Source organism: Heliangelus exortis, chromosome 19 (assembly GCF_036169615.1).
Source record: "Heliangelus exortis chromosome 19, bHelExo1.hap1, whole genome shotgun sequence".
NCBI lineage: Eukaryota > Metazoa > Chordata > Aves > Apodiformes > Trochilidae > Heliangelus > Heliangelus exortis.
The window spans coordinates 5,326,356-5,339,171 of record NC_092440.1 but is presented as its reverse complement, the minus strand read 5'-3'; the positions used below and the strand labels follow the sequence as shown (position 1 = coordinate 5,339,171).

The 12,816-nt window shown below is 37.1% G+C and overlaps 1 protein-coding gene across 5 annotated transcripts in view; it reads right to left on the bottom strand.

Moving 5' to 3' along the window:
- Nucleotides 1-12,816, bottom strand: part of PI4KA (phosphatidylinositol 4-kinase alpha) — a 57,498-nt gene that overhangs the window by 37,395 nt on the left and 7,287 nt on the right. For 2 of the 5 annotated variants that reach the window (XM_071763471.1, XM_071763476.1), the window contains 13 exons: nt 11,632-11,780; nt 10,958-11,023; nt 10,190-10,286; nt 9,646-9,837; nt 9,221-9,321; nt 8,237-8,366; nt 7,099-7,231; nt 6,444-6,539; nt 5,800-5,983; nt 5,055-5,158; nt 4,123-4,291; nt 2,490-2,504; nt 398-448 (listed from right to left, as the gene is read on the bottom strand). In XM_071763471.1, coding sequence (XP_071619572.1) covers nt 398-448; nt 2,490-2,504; nt 4,123-4,291; nt 5,055-5,158; nt 5,800-5,983; nt 6,444-6,539; nt 7,099-7,231; nt 8,237-8,366; nt 9,221-9,321; nt 9,646-9,837; nt 10,190-10,286; nt 10,958-11,023; nt 11,632-11,780 — 1,487 coding nt within the window. The remainder of the gene's footprint in view (nt 1-397; nt 449-2,489; nt 2,505-4,122; nt 4,292-5,054; nt 5,159-5,799; nt 5,984-6,443; nt 6,540-7,098; nt 7,232-8,236; nt 8,367-9,220; nt 9,322-9,645; nt 9,838-10,189; nt 10,287-10,957; nt 11,024-11,631; nt 11,781-12,816) is intronic. The other 3 variants (XM_071763472.1, XM_071763473.1, XM_071763475.1) reach the window with 3 other exon arrangements.

Here is a 12,816-nt window from a genome sequence, read left to right as displayed (position 1 = left end):
CCAACAAAGACATATTTTTAACTCTGTTTCTGTTAACTTCTGTTTCTCACTTTTATCCTCAGGCCACAGATATGTGCTGGTTATTACAATGCATGCTAAACACTACTCAAAGAATGCTGCCCAGTGATTTTATTTAGCTAATTTATTTCTTGAATTCATGACTAGAAGCAATCTAACTCCCAATCATAAAAGATTAATTATTTTGAGAGAGAGGTCTTTGTGAGACAAATGTGCCCTCCCCTCTAAGAGCAAGAAATCCTATTTTATACAATACTACCACATCTCTTGGCTGCTTACTTATGCAGTAGTTAATCAAATGATCATGATATAGCACAAACCTTACATACATGTAAAAAAAAAAATCCTGTTTGTAATAACCCAACCACTGGATACTCACCACAGCAATAACAGGAATAAGCACACCCAGATTGCCTGCACTGCTGGATGCCTGAGAAAGAAAAAGTAAGTTATCAAAGCATATACAAAAACATTTCTAAAATACCTTCTACAAGACATATTTCAAATATCAAACATTCCTACTGTCTATGCAAATGAAAACATACACTGCTAATTACAACTCTGCTATCTTTCAACAGATATGCACGTGATGGCCCAAGAGCACCCCAGGAATCCACAGGAAAGGGCACACCCAGGAGCCTTTCAGCAAGGCCTTTCAGGTGGCTCCTCACAGGCTGTTGAAGGGATGTTTTCCCTTTCACAACATGGTCTTCTATATTTGTAAGTCAGACTCTATGCTTTAAACTAAAGGGGGAAAATACTCACTGTTACCACAATCAACCACTGCAAGAAACGTGGTCACCTTGAAGAGGTGGCCACAGATCAGTGTCAACTGTTCACAGCAAGTGTAACTTTCCTACCAAATTAAGCCAAAAATGACAAGTTTGTAAATGGACACCACTTTTAAGAAATTTTTTAAGCAAAGTGAGAAGCCTTTTCCAAGGAAATAAAAGCAGCAAAAGGAAAACACATATTTACTTTTTAAATTACAGCCTATACAATAAGCATTTTTGCTCTTGAGCAAATACTGTGTTTAATAATTAGAAACACTCAGTGCACACACCACACTGTCTCTCACCTTCTCTAATAAGGCAAAAAATGATAGCACAGATACTGTGCTCACAGACACATCCTCTCTAAAGTCTTTCCCTGCCTCCCATTGGGTCCCTCCACACTGGATATGGGAGGGAGAAAACTTTCAAGCTTCTTCCTTACAAGAGAGGGACCAGGTACAGAGACCACTGATCCCACAGGGAGGAGGCAAGGCAGACCAACTAACAGGGTACAAACTTTGCATGAAGAGGAATAAATCAAAAGAAAGTAATTAAAAAAAATAAAAATAAAGAAGGAAGGAGAAACAAAGGCAAATGGTCTTCAGATGAAATAATAACAATACAACCCAAGTAAAACACATTTTAGTTATTTTTCCTGTAGTATCCCAAGTAAAGCTAAACAAAAGATGGACCCCTAAATGTTTTTGAAGGGAATAAAAGGACAGCACTCAAGTCACTCCAAGGGGTAGGAACAATTGGAACAAGGTTGGGGTTTTTTTGCCTGCATCAGGACTGTTCACTGCACATGACAAACTGCTGCAGAGTCAGAGATGCAAGTTAACCCAGATAACTAGGACCCAGCACATGACACCAAGAGAGAAAAGTTTACACTTTTACAAAGTGGGACAAAAAATGGAATATCAACTTCTTTATGATAATATATATGGAACTAAAGATGTAGAAGATGCAATGTTTTCTATCCCTGGGCATACTAGAGGGACATTTGTGTTAACTATCAGCAACAGCTCCCTGATCCCCACCACACCTCCCCCTCTCCCAAAAAAAGCCACTTTTGCATGATTGAAAAAACTGGTCTAAACCAGAACAAGCAAGCCACTGAAGAATTTTTATGTTTAGCAAGAAAATTTATGTCCATCAAAAGAAGCAAAGGACACAGGCAAACTATCAAAGAAAAAACTGCTTTGGTTCTGGGGCACAGCATGTGCAGTGGCTTTACCTACTTCCTTCCTTCCTTTTACCTACCTTCTACCTACTTTTACCTCTTCTTGAAAATGAAGTAACCCAGTCTTCAGAAAAGCTTTTATTCTACATTCTGAAGAGTGTTCTAGTGAAAAACTGCTATCTTTGAAATAAAGAAACAGTGCCTCCTAGCTCAAATCCATGTTAAAATCAATCACATAGTTTGTCTGAAGGCAGCTTTAAGTCAGTGCAGTAGTTTGTCTCCCATAGTGATTCCAAAACAGAAACAGTGGGAAAATATTCCTGAAAGTAGGAGGGTGGAAACTAATTTAGAAGTGTTATTTTAAAGCAATAATCACCATGTTTTTCACCAATTCAGCTCGTTAATCTGTAGTTTAAAAAAATCTGAGTAATCTGTAGAGTGTTTCACCACAGACTTCATGAAAAGGGTATTCTAAACAAGTCCTAGTCCCCTTTTAAGAGAAAGAGTTGGCATACCTGATGAAATGCAGTCTATCTTCAAAGCAAACAGATTTATTCAGAGGGATTTACCAAGAGTTCACTCATCCCATGAAAAGATAAAGAACTTAGCATTATTAAAATGTAGCATGCATAGGAGGGGGGAAAAGTTAAGAAAACACATTGTTCCCCTCAGTACTAAGAAAATGTTCCTATTTCAAAAGGAAGTGTTACCTATCTGCCCTAAATAGCAGGGAAATGGCATCTCTGAGAAAAACAACTCTACAGTATGAATACAGTTGAATTATTAAAATATAAAACTGCATTTTTTTTTTTAATTCAAAATCACTATCAAATAATGTGAGTTTTTACAATTTCTCCTAAGGAAGTGCATGAATGCCAGGAAGTTACAGCATTTGAAGATTAAAGAGGAACATAACTGGAGGAAGACTCCAATTTTTGATGAGTAGAAAGCAATGACATTTTGCTTTTCAAACACTAACGTGTATCTCAAGAGCAAAAGTCAAGGTTAACAGCTTGTTTATGAGTATATTTTAGAGCAAAGATGGCAAAAGTATTTTGGGAAAGACAGATTTTTTGTTTGCTTCTTAAATAGAACAGGCACATTGAGTACTCTGGATACTTTACTGAAATAAGAAGAAAAGCCAATACTGAGTGAGGTGAAAAAGTCTTTGCTTAAGAAAAACAAGCAGAGAATTTTAAGTGAATGAAGTAACTGCATATAAACTGCTCCTGCAGAATTTCAGGAAGCATTTGAAGACATTATTCTCTCAGCCTTCTTATAGACATAGGCAAATGTGTTAAACTTTACAAATAACAGTTTAAAATTGCATTTTAAAAGAAATCTATTTTAAAGCAAAACTACTCAAGTATACTCTCCTGCAAAAAATTGCTATCACACAAATTAATCTAAGAGACAAGTCTCACAGAATCACAGATTTACTGAGGCTGGAAAAGACCTCTGAGATCAAGTCAGAGTCTCCTCTTTTTTAGCTACAGTTTTTTGAATAAATTTGCTCTCTTAATAGAGCACTCCTAAAAATCAGAAAAATCAACTCTATTATTTTTACCTCACTGCACTATTTTCACTGCAAGTCTAGACAGAGAAGCCTGCATCAACTTGGATCTTGGAAGAAAAGATCCACCCACATAACAGGAATTCAGGATTCATCAGGATGGTGACTATTCAAAAGCCAGAGGTTGGAGTCAATGACTTCCTGAGGTCCTTTTCTACCTGAGTTTTCCTATGATTCTACAACTACTAAAATTCAAAGTAGAATTCTGTCACACTTAAAGACACTTCAGGAATTACTAAGAGGGGTTCAGCAGAGTTCCATATTTGTCTTTGCAGCTCTGCCTCTAGCAGCTCAACACTCCAGACACTACTTAAGCTCATGCAGATCAGTCCCAGCTGAATAATAGGTATGCCACTGCTTTATCTCCCACAGATTCATTGGTGCTTGAATGGCATTATAGATAAGCACTCTAAGCACTCAAGTTCCATGATCAGAATTTATTCTCAGGTTTAAGGAAGTGTGATTTTTCTCTGTGCATGTTAAGGGTGTGGGTTTAGTTTAGAGAACATCTGTTTAGCAGTGCCACCCATATAAATGCAAAGCTGCATACAACTAAAAAGCAGTGAGTATCTCACCTTCAGTGCTGGTCCTTTTTCACTTGCTCTCTCACTAGCTCTCTTCCCTTCTAGCCCAAGCTGAACAAACAGTTCCAGTAAGTTCATCAGTAGCTCATCCACAAGGTGTTCTCCTTGAATGTTAGCAGCAATGTTAGCCAGGGCATTAATGACTGCTAAAGAACAGTGCCTGGCAAGAAAGAACAGTTATGAATAAACAATTGCTCAAAGTTCTGTATTTTCAGTACTTTCTTCTTAATGCTCTTGTAATAAGACCACTGATTGCTGGAGTGTTGGGTTTTGTTTTTATGAACAGCAGCACATGACTTTTACTGATTAATAAAACATAATCAAAACTATTTGTAAGCTTTCATTTATGATGCTGGCCAAAACAAAATTACTTTCCTGTAGCAGATATGGCTGTGGACACAGAGCAGCTGTGGACTGGGTACCTGGGCTGGGAAAACTCATGAGCAAAAGAATCAGAACTAGTATCTGTTGTTAAAGCTGAGACTGCATTGAGTCAGACAGATGTTAAATCATATTAACTGAAATATCCTCTCATTTACTCTTATACTACATAAAAGATACACAGCCTACCTCAACTATCAACAAGTCAGTAATACTCTTTAATCATTACAGGGGTTAAAATGCATATTTACATACTAAGAATTCAATTGCTAATGTTTCACATTTAATCCCTGACAAGTACATTTTTACTCCATGTAAAAAAGCAAACAAAACACACTCACAATATCCAATGGAACCTCAATAGGTTTTGTAGGATAAAAGATTAATTACTCTGGTTGCTCTTTAAGATCAGGGGAAAAATAAAAGTACTACTTATTACCTTGTCATAAAACTTAGACTGGGAAAAAGGGAAAATCCCTGATGTAGAATAAAGGATATTTGATACAATACTCATGCATTTAAGGGACACAGCTAAGTGTTACCTGTATCCATGATCCTTACAGTCTTTTGTTGCAGAGTAAACAACTGAGCTTGCTTTAACACTGATTTGCTGAAACAGATTCCACACCTCCTGGTAAATATGATGCTTTAAAAATAAATAAATAAACAAATAGATAAATAAGTAGAGCTTATTGAATACAACCTCTCTAAATAACAAGTCTGTAAAATACACTAAGTATTAGAAAGTTCTTCAGAAGTATCTAGTCATAGCCTGAGCAACAGTTTCAGCTACCATGAAGCACACAGTGGATTGGCATTTTTAATTGCTAAAATTCTACAAAAGGAATCAAGAAGGCAATCCTTAGTTTTAATTGTATGCCCCAAAAGGACATTTAAAGTTAATTACTGATATTAAAAAAGACACTCTGTACTTATTTCAGAGGTAGACCAATTTTATAAACTTCAAGAACTTCTGGAAACATTGAAATTGAATTTGGGGGTTTCTGTAAGTTCAGCTTTTTTTTCTTTTTTTTTTTTTTTATCATTATTATTATTATTTTCTGTGGGGACTGATCTTCTTTACAGGTACAGCATTTTACAAATTACAAGTTAGCATTTGTTTTCTGGTGCCACACAGACATGAAGATTGCACAAGCCCACGCCTGTGGGTCTAAGAAAATAAAAATCTTTAAAAACTACTGTAAATGCATTTTTAAAAATACGTTTCCTTTGAACTAAAGGAAATCTATCAGAAAATTACATTCTCTTCACCAGTTCTTTCCTTACATTTCCAGTGATGACCAAGCAGCCCAGCTGATCAATGATGAGTACATCAAGATGAGAAGGTGGTTGGCAAAACTTCTGCTGTAATATCTGCAGGATGGGTTCCATCATTTTTGGGGTGTCCCTCAGTGCCACTGCAATGTGCCCCAGAGCACGAATTGTGTGATCAGGGATCAAATGAGCTTCCCTGTTACAAAAACAAACACAGAAACCATACATGTTCAACAGTTACCAAGAGCTCAGAGCACAGATACATTTCCTGTAAGAAACAGTTTATATATTAAACCTAAACCTCACAAACACCTTCAGCATTGCCACTCAACACACCCATCTACTCCCAACATTAACATTAGAGGTATACTTGCAGGAGTTATTTTTCAAAATAAAGAATGAAAACCCCTCACAAACACACTACCCAAGAAACCCACACTAAATCCATGAACACTCTATTCTAGAAACAGTGAAGAGTGATCTGCAAAACATTAAGACATGACAGCCAGACCAGCTGCTACAGGACCTCCCCTTGGAGTGTCTTAAGAATGAAGCAAGTCAAACACCACAAGTGGGAAGCTGTGTCAAGCCACAAAAGGTAGCTGAAGCCTGAAGGATACAGCTGAGAGCAGGAGGTTTGATGACTGACAACTTACTTATCACTCTCCTGAGAGATGTACAGACGGTTGGATAAACTGGCAAGAAAGGCTTCAACAATCACTGAATCTATAGTCAAGCCAGCTTTCAAGCACCTAAAAAAAAAAAAAATTAACAGAAAACTTGCTACAACAGCCAGAGGAAAAAACAAACAAAAAAAAGCACAAATTAAGCACTTCATTTTACTACTGCAAATGCACATCAGATATAAAGATAAAAATATTTTATCCTGAAGAACTGATTGCCTAGGATTGCTGCAGAGGTATTTTTAAAAGCAAGCAGAATTTCTACTGCTTCTTTCTCCAGCAACAATAAATAATGGGGGTATACAATACAGTAAATTAAAAATTCACTGCTTTAGAAACTTGTCTCTTAGTCATCAACTTTTTGCCCTTTCTCTAGCTCTCTGTAGCTGTCTGGAAGGGAACAATAATCATTACATTGTCCACATTTTGAGAGCATAACAAACCTTCTGTTACAGGAAGTCACACAACGTGATAATCTAAGCAGTAAGCAAGTTATGACCAAAATGGTCAAAAAGCATTTAAAGCAGCATAAAGCACCTCAGAGCAGCACCTTCCCAACAGTCACAATGTATTCTGCAAGGGAAATAAAACACTCTGTGTTCCAACACAGTGCAGGTGTCTCCCTTACCTGCAGATATTTTCTATGGCAATGTCCCGCAGCTGCTCGTACATGGAGGGTTGACTTTTCTTGCCAGGCATTACATTGAGTGTGGACTCTGAATGCTCATTGGTGACACTGATTTTGATGTCATTGCCACCTACTAAGAACACAGAGGAAGGAAATCAGCTCCATTTGAAAGACCTTTTTTCCCCAAGGACTCTGGGCAGGCAGTTATACCTGATAAGTGAGTGCAAAACTTTACAGCTGAGACTGAAGAAATGTGGAAGTACATGTGTTGTCACTAACTTTGCAAGATAACAGTGCATTAAAGTACTCCTAAAAATATATTCCTAAATTTAGTCACCTTCAGTTCTCATTTTACCTTAAACTTCAGCATTAAGATACTGGCTTTGCATTAGCAAGTGACTTAGATTGAGTATTTTCTTTACATAAACCACACTTTGATATTACAATTTAAATCTGCAACAAAAAAAATTGCCATATGCCATCAAGATGGGTCATGGGGCTGGAGCACAAGACCTGTATGGAGAGTCTGAGGAGCATGGGCTTGTTCAGAAGAGGCAGCTTTGGACAGACTTAACAGCTGCCTTCCAAAGTGTAAAGTAGGTTACTGAGGAGGTAGAAGGAGGCTTTGTGGGAGAAAGAGAACAGCCAGAATGTGAAAAAAAGTGAGGTTCCCACTGGATATGAGATTTTCTCCCTCCATAAGTATAATTATGCTTTGGCTCAGATAGTAGGATCTCTATCTTGGAGGTTTTTCAGGGCCCATGTGGACAAAGCTCTAAGCAAACTGGTCTGAATTGAATGCAGGAGGCTGACACCCATAATGCAACCTTGAACACTGCAGTATCACACTGCACTTGTTGGTGATCTCACTCAGCACAAAAGTGCTTGAGATAAGACCATCCCCTCTGCAGAACAGGCACAGCAACATTGCTGCTAGGATGAAGAGCACATCTACATACACTGCTTGTCCTTAGATACACTTCAACCAGAATTTGATTTGCATTCCTCCTCCCCACCTCCAAAAATATCCCAAACACATCTCCACTTCCCTCTACAGCTATAACAACACCAAATACCCAAAGGCATCAAAAAGCCACCCAGGTTGGAAATGCATGGTTTTTTGGACCATGGCCTTTACCTGTGTGATACTGGCTATGATACTTGTAAAGTTTCACAAGCACTGGGGAAGGTATCACAAGGAAATCTCTCAAGGAAGGATTGACAGAATGAACCACAACAGGGAACCTCTCACACAAACGACCAAGACCCTAGAAAAGAAAAAGAAAGAACATTAAAACATAACAGCACAACTTTTATTACACCTGTGAGCTTGCAACTTCAGCTCAATACAAAAAGAACCCAAGCCAAAGCATTCCATACATAGTTTTGAGGGATTCAGTTTTTAATGGAAGACTGAGACAATTCAAGCTTCTAATTTTTTTAGGTTACCCTGGAGTGCATCATTCCAGTCAACCTTTGCTGCTTACTTCTGGGGTGATTTTACAGGAGTTACATGAACTGAACCACATTCTCCAAAATAACAAGTTTCTGGAGAAGTTTACTGGAAGAGGTTGCCCAGGGAGGTGGTGGGTAAGAGGTGGCACTTTGGGGATGATTTAGTGGTTACAGGGGTGTAGGACTTGATGAACTTGAAGGTCCTTTCCAACCATGATGATTCCATGATTTTAAGTTCCAACATTTAGCAAATCTTTTTAATTGACTATTTACTACGTGGTGGAAAACAGAACATTTGTAACACCAAATAAGTAACCAATGAGAAGAGATTAAAATTCAAATAACCAAGCCTTAGTCTTAAAACTCAGTGATCTGGCAGTTCCAGTGTTTAAACTGCTTTTGTAATGGACTAAGAAACTAAATATTTCTGAAATTAAATACTGGTTAAAAAAATAATCTCATTATTCTTCAAGAAGTAGGCAAGTTGAGAAAATTCTCCTGCTCTACCTAGTTCTAGTTTCCATATCCCACCTCAAAAAACCAAACAAAACACATTGCTACAAAGTAATACAAACAGCAGGTAAAAAAAAGGTTACTCTAGCAATCTGTAAGATTCCCCAGATTGTCACTCACTTACATAATAATGTCAAAAACTGTAAAGACAGACCTGCAAACAGCAAATCAGCAGTGGCAAGTGAGCAATGATGACTTTGCTTGAGGTTTTAGACTGCAGCTTCTCTGATAACTTGATGCACAGGTTTTCTGCACCTTATACAAAAAATCCAACAGAAAACTTTGATTAAATGCTTTGTTGTTGGTCCACAGACAATTCAATGCTTTCTGGAATTTCTAAAACCATGTAGAAAATGTATCAGTTTCACTGTCCTTATACAATTCCCCACAGAGAGTTAGTGCTGCCAGCTCATCTATCAACTTTTTGATGGATGTTTTACTCTTGTATTTCTAATAGCAAAAAGTATTCCACTGAAAATTTGTATTTCTCAGAGCAACATCTGCTCTCAGAGAACGTGTACTTATTTCTACAACTTAAAAAAACCAACAGACATTCCAGAGACCAAAGAGATTTTCTACCTTGCTCATCTTTCACAGCCCACACCATGAGATCCACACAGGCAGCATTGGCCTGGCAACGCAGCTTTAAAGGGCTCAGCTCGTGGTGCAGTCGATCCACATCATGGAGGATTTTCTGAAGTTCTGACTGGCTGCTGTTGAACTGTTCTAACACAAAATCATGGATTTCCTTCACAAATGAGTTGGGAAGGTCTAAAGAAATAAAAGGAAATAATATTATACTAGAAGGACAGGAGTCAATGTATCAGAATGTTGACATATATAAAAGCCAGTGCTGTTATAAATTGAATTATTTCATAAAGTTAATGCCCTATAGGAGATAAACTTCATATCAAAGTCCACCAGTAAGGAGAAAACTGAAATGCCACTTATTAACACTTTTTTCATTCCGTAGCACTTTTTTTTATGTGGAAACATTTCAAAATACAAATTTTACAGCACACGGAGTTCCCAGGAAATGCAAACCCCTAAGTTCAAGCACTCAATAAAATGTGACAACACTTTGAATTCTAAACATACTGAAGGACTGAAAAAAACACTATACCTTTCATATAGTATAATGTGTCTCTCAGCATTTTAAACTGAGCAAGATAAAGAGAGTCACTGAATGTTTTATAATAGAGATCAGCATTAGCACCACTCTGAAAGAGAAAAGAAGCAACCTTAGATTAGATTCAAAATTAACTATTTCCCATTGTAGAGATAAATAAATTGTCTTGTTCCACTCACAGAACTGTTTTCCTTCATAACGTAAACAAGTATTGAAAACCAGAATCAAAAGTACCCCCACAGCTTTTCTCCCCACACTTTCATCAAAAGGAAAAGTACAGCCAAGCATTAAACACAATTTTCTCACTCCACAAAGCAGAGCAGGCCACATCTGAAAGTAAAAGTTCACAAACTGCAACTCTGTTAAACTTGTAGAAGTCATTTCCAAGCCAGAAAAAGAAAACTACCAACCCATTCTATCTACATGATAAAAACACAATGTCACTGTAGCAGGCAAAAAAGGCTTTAGTCTACAGGAAAGCAGTTTTAGGCAACCAATGCTGTAATTTAGAAAGATAACAGAGATAGAGCAAAAGGATAAAGAGTAATTATTTCCTTTATGCTACTGCAAGGTATTTCCCCTTCAGCCCCCACTTCTACACAGCCCAAAGCTAGATTTAAACCACTGAAAGAACAGTTCTAACAGGAAATTAATATCATTTTGCCAAGACAAGGCATACATTACATATGTAAAGGACTGATTTGCCAAGTATTAAGAAAAAAAAAAAACAATGGTCATTAGAAAAGAAATTTAAAAACATACCTCTGCAACTTCAGCTATAACTGCATCTAAGGTCTTTAGCAGAGAATCTCCAACAATTTGTTTTACCTTCGGAGGTAAAAAGAATAAATAAAATAAAAACCAAACAAACTAAAAGTATGTTTCCTGCTGGTGACACTAGAGAGGAAGACCATACAATTTTGTCTATGCACAGAAAATGGGTCACTTGATTGGCAAAGAGTCAGATGAAATTAAGGCTACAAGAATTTCTATCTGCAACACAAATAAAGACATTTGAACTTCTGTGTGCTGTTCCAAAAGAGCTGGTGCAGGAAGCAGACAGAACAGTAGTTTCTGTAGCTAGTACAAATTCCCACTCATCTATTCTAAAAAAGGGTCTCACTCTCACAGCAAAAAACAATCCTCTATTTCATCAACTAGCAGTATCTAATTTACCTCAGATCAAGTGGTCTGAAAAGACTCAAACAGAAAGAACCTGATATTAAGTGTATTTGATTTTCCAAATTCTTCATGTTTCTTTTTTAGGAATACTATTAAAACGTGATGTTATATGCCATAAAAACATCATTATAAAGCTAGAGATACCATTTTTTAAACTGGCATTTCTAAAAGCTTCAACTTGAAGCACATCTTCTGCTGGCATGAATATCTAGAGCACAATCTGACTGCAGCCTTCACAAGACCCTGTCACATACCATGTTCAACAGCTGACGGAGCATTTCCAGTGGGATATTAAACTCTTTATTGTTGATGCCATTGAAGAGAGGAGAAACTGAAAAGCTTGAGCTGATTGTAGAAAAGTAATAATCAGGATCCAGTGCATTCCCATCAGGAAGATATGAACCTGATCAAAACAAATAATTGAAATAAAAGGTTGGGGAGAGAGAGGATATATAAACTTTCAGGAAAAATATTAACTTAAAAGCTATCAAGAGACATGTTTCACCTAATTACTGATAAATCAAGACAGAAAACTAATAAAAAACACATTTGCTTATTCAAAGTTTACAATCACAATGAAAGGTTTGATTTCAATGGCTTGTGTTCAAGTCAGAGACAGAGCTGACACTGAGTCTCCCCATACTACTGGTGTGCCTTTACCTGAAAACATTTGTAAATGTCATTTTGTTCAAAAGCACAGAGATGTAAAGAACAGACTAAGTCAAAAGTAATCTTGAAAAGTTTTGCCCTATATTGAACATGTGGCACAACTTTAATCTTACAAGAGGCACCAATTCACTGCTGCAATTTGAAGGTGAAGAGAAATGAAATTGTTTTCCAGATTCAAGAATTGTATCAGGCCAACAACTTGCTCAGCCTACAGCTTCTGGCACTGCTTCCACTTGAGAAATGACCTATCTGCCTTTTCAAAGTACTCAGCTGCCAGTGTCAAAGTAATGTTCTTGGGATTAATAGGCTTTAAAAAAAAAACTGTTTACTGCCAAAAACAAACAAAGAATGTTTTCAGTTCTTTTTTCTAAATTATTAGCCTTGGTCCACATAAAATTATGGTGATTACTCATCTTCTTCAGAAAGTTAGACTCTCACAAACTATATTACCAGAAATAACACAGGGGCTCCCAGTCTCTGAAATACCTGATAGAAATCAGTCTTGAAAATAAAATCCTGCCTCTCTCTAACTTGCAGCCTTTTTTAAAATTCAAAATATGAACACCATAAAATTGAAGAAGCATAGGTTGGTTCAACAGGATGGACAGAAGACAAACAGGTCTCTTCCTCCTTAGCAGTTCAAGAACAATACTTGAATTCCCCTGCAGTCCTATGATAGGACTGAGGAAGAGAGCTGCCTCTACAAATAGCATCATGAAGGAAAAAGAAAAGTAATGCAAAAGAAATTAATTTAAGCCAGGCCTCAAGAG